Below are 14,930 nucleotides of genomic sequence, written 5' to 3'. Positions count from 1 at the left end.
CTTCTTCTGTAACACAGCTTCAGTAAACAGACAGTGCAGATATTAATGTAAAAATATATGAAAGCACATTATAAACAGTGTCAGACTGTTTATTACAATTCATGGAAAGGACAAGACACTGAGAATGTGACAGGTTCCTTCTTAACACCAGGGTCTTGTTCTGTGGTCGGCACAGTGAACGGTCAGCGTTGTGTTGGCTCCCCCTCCTCACTGAGAGCTTTGCTCAGGCAGCCCTGCAACACACAGCACAATGGCCAGCCTCAGCCATGTCTCTAATGTCAAGATGGCTTTGTTTTGCTTGAGTAGCCATGAGGTCTATAAGCATGAACTCAACCAACCCCGAATCAAAAATATTGAGAAAAGTATTTTAAGCCATATGACAATGCCAAGTAAGTTTTAAAAGGATATGACAACTATTTGTATATTGCACTCTGCATTGTAAGTAATCTAGAGGTGATTTATATATACACTGTACATTTATGAAAGAGACTTGATCACTTTTAGACTTTGGCATCTTGAAACCGATCTCCAAAGATACCTAGGAACAAATATAATGTTCTAGAAACTGGGACAATACTAATTGTAAGGTAAGCAAAAATTATAAATGCATTTTTCTTATTTAAGAAATGGAATTCTAAATGTAGTTCCAGCTACTTAGGAAGCAGAGCCAAGAGGATCACAAATTCAAGACTAGCCCAGGCATCCCTAGGCTAGTGAGACCCTGTTTCAAAAATGTTTTAAAAATAAAAGTTGCAGGGTGCGGGGCTATAGCTCAGTGTTAGAGTACTTATCAGGTATACACAAGGTCCTAACTTCCGTCCCTATACCGCTAAAAGTAATTTTAAAGGCATATGCTTAATTTACATACAGATATACTGCTTCAAGATGAGTTTTGCTGTTTTGTGACTGTTGCGTGCTACATCAAATTCAATAGCTGAATGAGTGCAGAAGACAGATGAGGCTCACTGGCTCTTTCACCAGTAAGTGCTATGGTAAGAAGGCGCTCGACATGGCACAACTCTATTCTCTCCGTGGAGAGCGCTCTAGTGGATGTCATTATGGGCTCTGAATAAGGAGGGATGCCCAAGGACTTAACTGTGTGCAGAAATAGACTGATGAGTTCAGTTCATATAGCTATCCCCTAGTTGTGAAAGAAAATGTGGTCTTAACAACAACCACTTTGGGAGACTTTAACTACTGGAGTCTTGTTGAAAAAAAAAACACAGATTAGGATGCTAGCAAACAATCTTTTAGTAAATTCCTCAAGAAATGATAGGTATAATTACCCCCCTCCACCCCCCAAAAAAAGAAAAGAAAAAAATTGAGCCAGACAGTGGTGGTGCATGCCTTTAAATCCAGCACATGGGAGACAGAGGCAGGTGAATTTCTGTGAGTTCGAGGGCAGCCTGGTCTACAGAGTGAGTTCCAGGACAGCAGAGCTGACACACAGAGAAATCCTGTCTTGAAAACACAACAAAAAATAAAAGAATTGATAAGTTCACAACAAATCAATCCACTCATAGGATTTTTTACTTGATGAAATTATTTTCTGACCTTGTCAGGTGTGTTGGTACACACTTTTAACCCCAGCACTCAAGAGCCTAAGGCAGGAGGATCAGGAGTCTAGGGTCTTCTTTTGCTACATAACAAGTTCAAAACCAGCCTGGGATACATGAGGAAGAAAATAAACAAAAGTAATGTTACTACAAAAAGTCTCTCCAAAGGATTTCCAGTGTTAGAAGGAAACCTGCTTTTCTTGTGTATGTAGACATGAGAGAGCAGTGGTTGGATTCAGAACATTGAGAACTAAAACATGCATTGTTTGTGGGAATTCAATCAGATGCTGACCTTTGAGCTAGGTCAAACGCTTTGTCACCAAACCAGGAAGCAGCTTCAGTGCTAACAAGTCATTGCCTTGTAGATCAAAACAGTCTTTCCACCAACAGCAAGCAACATTGGTTCTTTAGGTAAACTTTAAATGGAACCATATGGCTTTTAAACTATATGAAATCAATGTGTGTGTGTGTGTGTGTGTGTGTGTGTGTGTGTGTTTGTCTGTCTACTTGTCTCTTCTTCTTTTCTTCTTCCTTCTCTCCGATAACGACTCACTATGTAGTGAGCTGGCCTCAAACTCACAGTGATTCTTCTACCTCAGCCTCCTACGTGTGAGCTACACCCAGGTTGAAATTTCTTATATGAAGCATTGCAGAAAGGAAAGAAAGTAACTAGTGGTACACACCTTTAATCCCAGTACTCAGGAGGCGGAGGCAGACAGATCCCTGAGTTAGAGACCAGCCTGGTCTACAGAATGAGTTCTAGGACAGCCAGGGCTACAGAGAAACCCTGTCTCAAAAAATAAAAACAAAAAGGGGGGGGGGGGGAGAGTTTTCCCTTAGAAAAGATTTTCCTTCTGATACACATAAAGACATGTGGAGGGTGTGAATTCACATGCCCACTGTTTCTTAGAACCAAAGCCCTTGCTCACACTACGCAAATGTTCTATCCTAAGCAGAACCCCGGCCACAACAGTTTACTTTTTACAAAATATGTTTTTACCCCTCTTCTGAAGAGTCTACGGAAGAAATTTCTCTTTGGTCTGAGAATGGAGGAACACGTCTTCTCTTTTTTATATGCTGGCAGATCTCCCTTATCTTCATTTTCATTGATGTCCTTGAAACATCCAGATTCAATCATCTGTGTGCACAGAAGACAGGATAGACTTTGGAGACACCAGGGAGTCAGTGATCTCCCCACATTATTGGCTCCCACCCAGCACCTGATGACAATGTGGGGCACATCATAGTTCCCAGACCTTCTCTGGCTCCACATTCCTGGATTCCTGGTTTCTGACCTCTTCTTGGAATAAAGTGGCCTCTTGTTCCCCTTTCTCTAAGTGAACTCCCCCCCACGAAAAAAAGCTAATTCCAATGGAGCCAAGCAGTCAGTTAGCGCTGACAGGCAAATCCTAAGATCACCTTTATTTTTTTTTTAATATTTATTTATTTATTATGTATACAATATTCTGTCTGTGTGTACATCTGCAGGCCAGAAGAGGGCACCAGATCTCATTACAGATGGCCATGAGCCACCATGTAGTTGCTGGGAATTGAACTCAGGACCTTTGGAAGAGCAGGCAATGCTCTTAACCACTGAGCCATCTCTCCAGCCCCCTAAGATCACCTTTTGCTGCCTCGTGTAATTGAGACCAGAGTAGCTGTCATGCCTCTGGCAACTGCTGATACAGTCTTGGCTTACCCATCATCTAGTCCTCATGGTCAAATCTTTTGCATAAATGTATTTTGCAGACACACACACACACACACACACGTCATTGTTGAAACTAGAATAAACCTACTCTGTTAGAAAGAGCAGTACCTCATTCTGCCAGGGGATGGTGACACACCCTGTAGCAAATTGGGCATAGAAGGTTTCATCACTGCTGTCCAGGTTGACTCCTTTCACCACAGAGAACTGCCCAATATCCAAGATATCCTTACAATAAATGGCCTGAGGCTGGGCACCAAGAACAAAGAGAGGCATCAACCTGTGAGACAACTAGAGTAACTCTTTTCTTGTTTTGTTGTATGGTTTTGTTTCTTTCTGGATTTTTGAAACAGGAATAGGTAGCCTAGGCTCTCTCTGAATTCACAATCTGGCTGCCTTGACCACCCCCAGATGTTATATCAGCCGCTGAGAGTTGAACATAGGACCTGCACTTGTTGGGCAAGCACTCTACCACTTATCTACATTCCCAGTCCTAAAGTAGCCCTGAGATCTCTTAATTACAAAATCCACACATTTTTCCTCCTACCCTGTTCACTGCTTGTACTAGCTTTTTGGAACCCATTCTCTTTTGATAAATACCTTGCTCAGCCTAGATACAGTAGGGAGGGCCCTGATCCTTCTTCAAAGCAATGTGCCTTACTCTCTCTGAGAAGTGGATGGGGGATTGGATGGGGGGAAGAGCAGGTGGAGGCAACAGGAGGAGAGGAGGGAGTGGGAACTGGGATTTGTATGTAAAATGAAAAAGATATTTTTTAAATAAAAATAAAAATAGAAAAAATATCAATTGTAGATCTAAATTCCATCCAACAATGAAAATTTAACTTATCTTTCCAATTTTAGAATGTGTCTATAGCTGACTGTTAATGGTGGAGTCCAGGCTATCTTCATTCAATTATCCGTTCATCAGTAGTTCACTTATTATGTACTATTTTACCACATTCAGTTATTATTACCATATTATAAACCAGACACGGACAAGCACCAGTCCCTGTACTTTTGATCTCAATAGCATACTCATGAGGAAGCGTGCATGTGACAGCTCCGGAGGGATGCACATTCCAGAACCAAGCAGCTGTGTGCACTCAGTGTGATGAGTGAACACAGGTAGGAAGGTGAACGGAGTACTGAGATCTGAACAGGAAAACTGGCACACAGAGAGCCTTGAAGGGCATGCTAAGGAGGTCTGAAATGGCACTGAGAATTGGGAGGACAGGAGTTTGGCTATCCCAGCAGTGACAGACTGCATGCCCCAGGCCTGGGAGTCAGAGAACTACTAAGATCTGCCTGAGGCTGTGGAGGTGGTGGGATATAGGCAGAAGAAGAAGCAGAAATAAATAACAGACCTCACAGAGCAGAATTCATATGCTGGCTGTATCATGAGTGTTTTAACCAAAAGATTGCTATGGGAATCAATGTTTTTCGGACCTAGCTACTCTAGGTAGCATACTTACATCAGGATAGAAAGGGGGATCTAACATATTTGCTTCCAGCCTGCTGAAGTTAATGTCCTTGAACACTGGGTGCTGCTTTACAACAGCAGCTCCACCTCCATCATTCTGACAGCCTAGTCGATGTCTTGGATCCTTGATGAGTAACTACACAAAAGAGAAACAGTCAAGTGAAGCTATTAGGATTGAAATGTAAACTCAAAACTGTCCTCTTTAACAACATAAGAAGTAGGAGTGGCAGAAAGGACATATATTCAAACGAATAGCCACTACAGTTTCCAAGTATCAACCACACTGTACAATTTCAGACTTAACTAAATAGGTTACAGGTAAAACTCAAGTCTTGCCACGAGTGATCATGAGATTGAAGCTTGAAATGCTGTGCCTCATTGTGTGCCCCTTTAATCTCAGCACCTGGACAGAGACAGGTGGATTTCTCTGTGAGTCTGAGGCCAGCCTGATCTACATAATGAGTTCTAAGCCAGTTAGTGTTATACAGATGCTATCTGAAAAACAAAACAAAACAAAGAACCCAGCAATCTGAATAAACTAACCTTCAAATAAAAATGTTATAAAAACTAAGGGATAATTATTAAGGAAATAGAGTTATGAATTCAGAAACAATATATTAATGCCATTGAATTTATAAAAAGAAACCTTTATTCATTAGAGTACTAAGGACCCCAAGTGAATAAAAAATTGAGTAAGCCCCCTTTTAGAAACTGTATAAACTCCCTGTCTCTGTTTCTCTCCCATCTCCATCATCATCTCTGCTTCCCCCCTTTTTAGTTGTATTTATGTACTTGTGTGAGTGTAAGTACATGCCACAGTGCATGTGTGGAGGTCGGAGATAGTTTTCCAGATCAGAAATCTACCCTTGCCTTCCACTTTGTTTCTGTTGTTGCATTGTGTATTCCAGGCTAGCTGACCCCGCAAACTTCCAGATGATCCTCCTATCTCTACCACCTTTTCTTACCCTAGGAGTACAGGAATTACAGATGTGTGCCAGCACATCTGGCTTTTGGCATAGATTCTGGAGATAAAGCTCAGGTCATCAGGCTTATATGATGAATTTTTTAACCCACTGAACCATCTCCTGGGCCACTGGTTTTTTTCAAGATAGGATCTTGTAGCCTAAGTTGATTTCGAAATCCTCATATGCATATCTGCACCTCCAGAGTGCTGGGGTTATAGCCATGTGCCTCCTACATGTCTAACAGACTTTTTTAAAAGTATTCTTACATGTTTACAGCTGTCACAAATTCAAATAAGTCTTCACAATTACTATCACTCAAAAAAAAAAATTGGCTCCAGTTCTTGTCCCTCTGCATAACCCCCTCTCTGCTCTCGGGCAAGTTATCCATGTATCCTAAGATGCTTTCCTACAATCCATCTGTGGGAAATGTAACCCATTGTTTAAGAGCCAGTTATTTCTCTTCTCAGTAGTTACTAAACATGAAGGTTAATTTTAGCTGTTAAATGGACACAATCTAGAATCACCTGGAAAGGGAGTCTTAAAGAGCATTGCCCAGATTAGGTTTACTTGTATGCATTCTTTTTATTTTATTTTTATTTTTAACTTTCATACATTACATCTTAACCAAAGTTTCCCCTCCCTCCACTCCTCCTAGTCTCCCTCCTACTTCCCCTCTCCCCCAGATCCACTCCTCCTTCATGTCCTTTCAAAAAGAAAGAAAAAAAACAGGCCTCTCAGAGATATCAACTGAATAAATCATAACAAATTACATTAAGACTAGGCACAAACCCTCATATCAAGGCTGGACAAGGCAACCCAGTAAGAAGAAAACGGTCCCGAGTGTAGGACTTCTGGCATTCTTGTGAGGGATTTTCTTAATTGAATTAACTGAAGTAGGAAGACCCACTCTTAATGTGGACTGCACATTTGATGGTCTGGGTCCTGGATTGAATGGAGATAGGCAGATGAGAACTGGTATTTTTGTATTAATTCATTGGGGTAGATGTGATGTGACTAGTTGCGTCAGTTCCAGCTCCCTTGACTTCCCTGCAGTTATGAGTCAAATAAGCCCTTTCTCCCTTCAGTTGTTTTTATCAGGGTGTTTTATCACAACAACAGGAAAAAAAACTAAGACAAGGAATATATATCTCAACAACTTACCTTCATTACTTGATTTTATCCTCCCAGTATCTTGTCTCATCTGCATTTTATAGACAACAGACTGAGGCTTAGAGAGTCTACAGAGCAAGTTCAAAGATGGCCAAGACTACACAGAGAAACCCTGACTCAAAACAACAATAATAAAAAGCTATCCTTTGCTCAAACCCTACATTCTTCCCCAGGGCCTCTGGCATAACAAGAATTTCATCCTTGAAACCCTTGAGCCCTTCTTAAATTTACAGTACCCAAATTCTGCCTGTTAGTCATTCTTAAGAATGTAGGCCTAAGATTAAACTATGAGCTCTTTAGGGGCAGGCTCCATCTCTGCTTTCACATTACAGCTCTGTCAGTGTCCTGTGTACAGCAAGCACTCAGTCAATATTTACAAAGCCAAATGCAAAAGTAGCTTGATCAAAGCACTGAAATGCTGTCAGCTACAAGCTGAGTAGGCTAGCTGGGAAGAAAGCCAGAAGGATCCCACAGCTCAATGACAAATCCGTAACACCCACCATTTTGTATATGGAAACAAAATGAAGCACTCCAAATAATTATTCCCCAGATAGTATCAACTCACATAAGTTACCAGTATAGTTCCGTAATAGGCATAATTGTTGGCCATTCTCACACCCACAAAGGCCCACCCCTTTATCTCCCACTTCGCCAAGCCACTCTCTCCCTGAGTCACAAGCTAGGTTCCTCAGGACCAACATGGCCTCATCAGCTGCTTCTCAAAAACTTTCTTGTCGGGGGCTGGGGAGATGGCTCAGAGGTTAAAAGCACTGGCTGCTCTTCCAGAGGTCCTGAGTTCAATTCCCAGCAACCACATGGTGGCTCACAACCATCTGTAATGAGATTTGGTGCCCTCTTCCTGACTGTAGGCATCCAAGCAGACAGAACACTTTATACATAATAAATAAAAAAATCTTTAAAAAAAAACTTTCTTGTCTATGTATCCCTCCACTTGTTCTAAGCCTGGTCTGGGATGCCTCAATTCCAACAACCCACAGCTCACACTTGGCTAGAATCACCTACTGTCTTTCTACTTGCCTTTCCCTATGTCACTTTTCTTCATCAACTTAAGACTGTATGATCCAGTACTCAAGTTCTCTTTTGCACCCAGCGAGCTTCCCTGCATGTCTCCATACCTGCTTCATCATCCCTACCTGCCCAAACTGGAGAGCAGGGCAAAGATAGGTCTCTGCTGTCTCTAGGTCCATGTCCCTGCACAGAGCAGGGCAGGAACAAAACACCAATGGGTTATGGAAAGCATCTCTCTATGCATGCACTTGATGCCTATGAGGAAGCCTCTTGCTTCCCCCAGCTCTTTGGCTTCATCTTCTCTAAATGGTGCTGCGTACCTTATCTGTACCCATACTCACAACATTTCTCTCCCTATCCTTGCCCCGATGATGCTGAGGGCATAAGAAAACAGAAGTCTCATTGCAAATCTGCCACTTTCACTGCCCCCAAACTAAGAAAGGGAACTGCTCACATCTTCCTTGTACACTAGTGCCTCTCTTTCCCATACCCAAGGCTTTTGGTCTAGCAAGTACACCTCCCCAGACAAGTATTTGTGTTTCCCCCATTAAGTGATGCTGCTCTATCAGTTTGGGATTCAGCCTTGACCCCTCTTTAACCACTTCAGCAATTCCTACAAGATCCATCCAGAATCTGAACACTTCTCACATCTGCTCTTCTATCAATGCTATCCATGCCACATCTGCATCCACACATTTTTTTCAGCTCTTTGTCCCCCCAAATCCTACCAAATATGGTGTCTCATCAGCCCCCATGCTTCTACTTCTCCGGAATACGCATTGTTCTCTGGCAGCCAGTCCATTTGTCATTTTTTTTTTTTTTTTTTTTTGGATTTTCGAGACAGGGTTTCTCTGTAGCTTTTGGTTCCTATCCTGGAACTAGCTCTTGTAGACCAGGCTGGCCTCGAACTCACAGAGATCCACCTGCCTCTGCCTCCCGAGTGCTGGGATTAAAGGTGTGCGCCACCACCGCCCGGCTTGTCATATTTTTTCTGCTTACTGTTAGAGGCTACCCACCCTGCAACAAAATGAGAACACTGAAGAGCCAGGACTTCTTCCCTCTCTTACTCACTGCTGCAGTCCCAGTGCCTAGGAGAGTACTAGGAAGATAGAAGGTGTTTCCTTGTTGGAAGAAAAACTTTAAAGATGCTACAAAGGACAGGCCTCAAAATAAAAAAAGAAAGCCTATAGGCACCATTTTAAGGTAAGCAAGTGACAATTTTTAGTGTAAGGGCAACCAGCAGTTGGTAAAAAACTGGGTGCCCTGAGGACAGACTGCACCCATTTGCTACTGGTTCATTCTGTCATCATGGGTTAAAACTTGCTCTCTGGCATCATCGTGTCACATGGAAGGTGACAGTCCTAAAACAATAATCAAATCTGTAAGGTACATGTCAGTCTAGCCCACTCATTACTTCAAATCGGAGTGTCTGTGATGATTTAAAAAAAAAAAAATTGACAGAGACAATATTCTCATTTCAAAACACATTGGAAATTAGTTTTACATTGAATTTCACTTAAGTTTCTGGAAACAGAGTGACTTGACACCATTCTTCCTTTCAACAACATCAATATAGGAGGGGAGTCACGAATTTTCCACTGCTTTGCTCTAGTTCATTGAGTGGTCATTTCCCAAGCCTGGAAAACTTTGCTCTCCGCTCTCATTGTCTACCTGAGATGAAATTCCAGGCAAGCACACCAGGAAGAAGGCTGGTTACTAAGAGGCCAGGCTGAATTCACCTGCACTGGGTCTTGTTGCTGAACCAGGGTTATAAGCTGGGAAGGGGACCGCTGCCCTGCTTCTGAAGACTGCCTGCCTACTTGACTACTGTTTTCTGAACCATCAAAAGAACTTGATGAAGCGAGGTAATCACTTCCCCATCTCTGTGAAAGCTGACCCACCATGCTGCAGATGGACTTGGCATCCTCTGAAAACTTCTCAGAGTACTCCTCAGTTTCATTCTTCACTCTTCTTTCCAGCTCCTCCCGGCTGACTTTCTCTTTGTATTTTTTGAATGGAGAGTGTCCCTCAATCATTTCATATAGCAGACAGCCAAGTCCCCACCAATCGGGACTAAATGAATACCTTTCATTATTGATAATTTCTGGAGCTACATAACAAATACAGAAATTTTTTTATTAAATTTTAGTTTTAAATACTTATGACTAACTCCAAGCAATATATTATTTATTTAATGTTTGTTACAACATGATCTAAGAAGCTTAAAAACATGCTAAGTTTTAAAAAAACACAAATGGCCAAAGATCATATGGTTATATTTATATGGCATTTACAGAATATACAAATGCAGAGAGACTGAACATAAACTCATGGTTGAAAGGCCCAGGAGTAGAAAGTGATGAGTAGGTGGTTGCTAATACATCATTAAAATCTGAAGTGATTTTAATGTTCTGAAATTAGACAAAGTAATAGTAATGATGGATGCATAACTGTAAATGGACTAATATCCACTGAGTTATACACTTCACATAGTTGGATTATTTGATGTGGAAAGGATAATTGAAGCTGGATCTATATCTATACTTTATAAACTTGACGGCTGCAGGGTGGGTAATATGGTAAAATGGTACTGGAAATAAAGCTTGCCTCCTGGGGTGCTCCCTCCACTCGACTGTTCCCATGGGTGCCTCAAGTGCAGTGCCATCTGTTCCCAAGTCAGAAGAAACCCCAGAAACCTGCAAGGGGAGGAATTTCAGGCTCTGAGAGACCCACCATGCCCTTAGAAGCTACTAAGGGTAGGCTGGCATTCATTGCCCTTACATCTTTGAAATAATCTGAACATGACTGATTTCCCAGGAATCAGGTAGGTAGGATTTGTTGTGCCCACATGCATGGGATACCAGCTGCATGAGGAAACTGTGGCCTTTCTGATTCTGCCTTCACAGAACCACAAAAACTTGGGAGTCTCTATGGACACCACTCCTCGTTATAAAAAGAAGGCTGCAGACTAAAAAAAAAAAAAAAAAAAAAAAAAAAATCCTCAGACACTCTAGATTAGTGGTTCTCAATGTGTGGAGTGCAAATCCTTTGGGGGTTGACTGACCCTTTCACAGGGGTAGCCAAAGACCATCGGAAACACAGATACTCGACATTGCAATTCATAAGAATAGCAAAATTAGTTATGAAGTAGTAGCAAAAATAATTTTATGGTTGGGGGTCATCACAACATAAACTATATTAAAGGGTCACAACATTAGGAAGGTTGAGAATCATTGCTCCTGATGCTCAAAGCATTTGCAAAGATGCCGGGCTAACTTTTAATGTTAGATAACATTAGAAAGTAATGGAGTTCATGTTAGGAAACAGTCATTCTTTAGGGAAGCAGCATCAGTTGTCATTCTAACAACCTGAGTACTCATGAGCTCAGCCGCTGCTGCACAGACAACACAGGTGCTGGGATATTTTTATAGTCTCTGTTTCCCCAATTATTTTTTATATCAGAGTTCCTTAATTTTTATAACTGAAAACTCCATATTTTTCACAGTACCAACTATAATTTTTACATACAGTTCGTATTTCTTTGTTAAAATGTAACCATATTATCAGTTGCTTAAAAAAGATGTCTCAGGGCTGGAGAGATGGCTCAGTGGTTAAGAGCATTGCTTGCTCTTCCAAAGGTCCTGAGTTCAATTCCCAGCAACCACATGGTGGCTCACAACCATCTGTAATGAGGTCTGGCGCCCTCTTCTGGCCTTAAGGCATACACACAGACAGAATATTGTATACATAATAAATAAATAAATATTTAAAAAAAAAGATGTCTCATAGCTCTCTGTTCCTCCAGAGCCAATCTCCAGTCTTATCCCCAACTCTGAAGCAGAACACCTGGGCAAGCCTTCCTTGCCTTGTTCACATCCCCTGTGGATCCCACAGATCCTCCCCTTCTTACTGCCCCCCCCTTGTTGCTTTGTCCCAGTACCCAACCCTAGTAGGAACCCGTACTCCCCCAACAGCCACGCCTATGAGGACAAGTAAGCTGACAGTGGATTGATACCTCTCTTCACTCCTCCAGATCCAGTCCCTCCAGTCTCATCCCAAGCTCTATAGCAGTAAACTTGCTGTGGTCTCCCTTTCTTCTCTGACCTTATGCCAAACAGATCATAAAGATCTCCTCCAGACTTCCTTCCCTGAACTCATCCCAGCCTCCCAAACCTAGCAGGCATACCCTGGGAACACAACAGCTGAGCATGCCAGGAAACAGGTCCAGAGGAAATTCCCTATAATTGCAACATTCCCCTAAAGTTCAGGGAGAAAGTAGAAACCAAGAGAAAAATACTCATCCAACAGAGACAAAACGAGATATAATCACCCAGACCTTTGCAGACTCTGATATGGAAGATGTCAGCCCAGACTACTATATCCAGCAAGAATCTAAATTACCATAGATAGAAAAATAAGATATTCCAAGATAAAATAAAATTTAAGCAATACTTTCTACAAACTCAGTCCTACAGAGAGTGCTAGAAGGAAAATTCCAACACAACCATGAAAACACAGGGAATAAATAATCCCAGACTATTAAAATTAAAGGAAGGGAAACAAATGCACACACACACACACACACACACACACACACACACACACTAAGATCACCACCATATCCCAGCACTTGGGAGGCAGAGGCAGGCGGATCTCTGTGAGTTCGAGACCAGCCTGGTCTACAAGAATTAGTTCCAGGACAGGCTCCAAAACCACAGAGAAACCCTGTCTCGAAAAACAAAACAAAACAAAACAAACAAACAAACAAAAAAGATCACCACCATAAACAACAAAACAGAATTCAACATTCCTTGGTCATTGAAATCTTTCAATATCTCTGTCTCAATTCCCCCTAATAAAAAAACAAAGACTAACAGAATGGATGCAAAACAGGACCCATTCATTTCCCGCATCCAAGAAATACACCTCAACATTAAAGATAGACATTGCTTCAGAAAAAAGATATTCCTACCACCCCTGACTTCAAACTCTATTACAGAGCTACAGTAATGAAAACAGTGTGGTACTGGCACAAAAACAGAGAAGTTGACCAATGGAATCGTATAGAAGACCCGGATTTTAACCCACAAGCCCATGAACACCTCATTTTCGATAAAGGAGCTAAAAGTATACAATGGAAGAAAGAAAGCATCTTCAACAAATGGTGCTGACACAATTTGATGTCAACCTGTAGAAGAATGAAAATAGACCCATATCTATCACCATGCACAAAACTCAAGTACAAATGGATCAAAGACCTCAATATCAATCTGAACACACTGAACCTGATAGAAGAGAAAGTGGGAAGTACCCTACAACAGATGGGCACAGGAGATCGCTTCCTATATATAACCCCAGCAGACATTAAGGGCAACATTGAATAAATGGGACCTACTGAAACTGAGAAGCTTCTGTAAAGCAAAGGACACTGTCACTAAGACAAAAAGGCAACCTACTGACTGGAAGAAGATCTTCACCAACCCCGCAACAGACAAAGGTCTGATCTCCAAAATATATAGAGAACTCAAGAAACTAGACCGTAAAAGGCTAATCAACCCAATTAAAAAATAGGGCACTAAACTGAACAGAGAATTCTCAACAGAAGAAGTTCAAATGGCCAAAAGACACTTAAGGTCATGCTCAACCTCCTTAGCGATCAGGGAAATGCAAATCAAAACAACTTTGAGATATCATCTTACACCTGTCAGAATGGCTAAAATAAAAAACACCAATGATAGCTTTTGCTGGAGAGGTTGTGGAGGAAGGGGTACCCTCATCCATTGCTGGTGGGAATGCAAACTTGTGCAACCACTTTGGAAATCAGTGTTTTGGTTTCTCAGGAAATTCGGGATCAACCTACCCCTGGACCCAGCAATACCACTCTTGGGAATATACCCAAGAGATGCCCTATCATATGACAAAAGCATTTGTTCAACTATGTTCATAGCAGCATTATTTGTAATAGCCAGAACCTGGAAACAACCTAGATGTCCTTCAATGGAAGAATGGATGAAGAAAGTGTGGAATATATACACATTAGAGTACTACGCTGCGGTAAAAAACAATGACTTCTCGAATTTTGCATGCAAATGGATGGAAACAGAAAACACTATCCTGAGTGAGGTAACCCAGATCCAAAAATATGAACATGGGATGTACTCACTCACAATTGGTTTCTAGTCATAAATAAAGGTCACGGAGTCTATAATTTGTGATCCTAAAGAAGCTAAATAAGAAGGTGAACCCAAAGAAAAACATACAGTTATCCTCCTGGCTATGGGAAGTAGACAAAATTGCCGGGCAAAAAATTGGGATCTCGGGGGTGGGGTGGGATGGGGGTAAGGGGAGAGAAAAGTGAGAAGGGGAGGATGGGGGAAACTTGGGGAAACGGGATGATTGGGATAAAGGAAGGTTGGATAGGGGAGCACGGAAGCACAATTCTTAATTAAGGGAGCCACCTTAGGGTTGGCAAGAAATTTGAACCTAGAGTGGCTCCCAGGTGCCCAAGGCGATGTCCCCAGTTAGTTCCTTGGGCAGCTGAGGATAGGGAACCTGAAATGACCCTATCCTATAGCAATACTGACGAATATCGTGCATATCACCATAGAACCTTCATCTGGTAATAGATGGAGATAGAGACAGAGACCCACACTGGAGCACCAGACTGAGCCCCCAAGGTCCCGATGAGGAGCAGAAGGAGGGAGAACACGAGCAAGGAACATGAGTCAGGTCCACCAGGGGTTGTTACGGGAGGTCCTCCCACTCCTCCAGCCAATCGCCGCTGAGATACCAGCCCATTGGGGCGTGGTCTCTCTCCCTTTAAAAAAGCGGCCACTTCCCTCTCCTCTCTCTCTTCACTTCCTGCTCCGCTGGTGATCTGTAAGTTTTTTCCCCTTTTAAATAAATACCACCCTATTAATCATAATTCCAAACTGGTGTGGCATTGTTTATGACTTACGCCTACAAGGGGGTGCACCCACTCACTGAGACAGTGGGGCTGATCTATTGGGAGCTCATCAAGG

At 42.0% G+C, this 14,930-nt stretch overlaps 1 protein-coding gene across 6 annotated transcripts in view; it reads right to left on the bottom strand.

The window, feature by feature from the left end:
* The window catches only part of LOC121459367 (G protein-coupled receptor kinase 4), a 78,548-nt gene continuing 63,618 nt past the window's right edge, over positions 1–14,930 (bottom strand). For 5 of the 6 annotated variants that reach the window (XM_041669038.1, XM_041669037.1, XM_041669040.1 and 2 more), the window contains 5 exons: positions 9,810–10,018; positions 4,737–4,880; positions 3,376–3,513; positions 2,557–2,694; positions 1–233 (listed from right to left, as the gene is read on the bottom strand). In XM_041669038.1, coding sequence (XP_041524972.1) covers positions 183–233; positions 2,557–2,694; positions 3,376–3,513; positions 4,737–4,880; positions 9,810–10,018 — 680 coding nt within the window. In that variant the 3' untranslated portion in view covers positions 1–182. The remainder of the gene's footprint in view (positions 234–2,556; positions 2,695–3,375; positions 3,514–4,736; positions 4,881–9,809; positions 10,019–14,930) is intronic. The other variant, XM_041669039.1, reaches the window with a different exon arrangement.

The sequence above is a fragment of the Microtus oregoni genome, unplaced genomic scaffold, assembly GCF_018167655.1.
Source record: "Microtus oregoni isolate MIOR12 unplaced genomic scaffold, Mior012 000019F_ref0000042, whole genome shotgun sequence".
Lineage (NCBI taxonomy): Eukaryota > Metazoa > Chordata > Mammalia > Rodentia > Cricetidae > Microtus > Microtus oregoni.
Note: the sequence above shows the minus strand (reverse complement) of the source record. Positions and strands in the feature narration are given on the sequence as shown.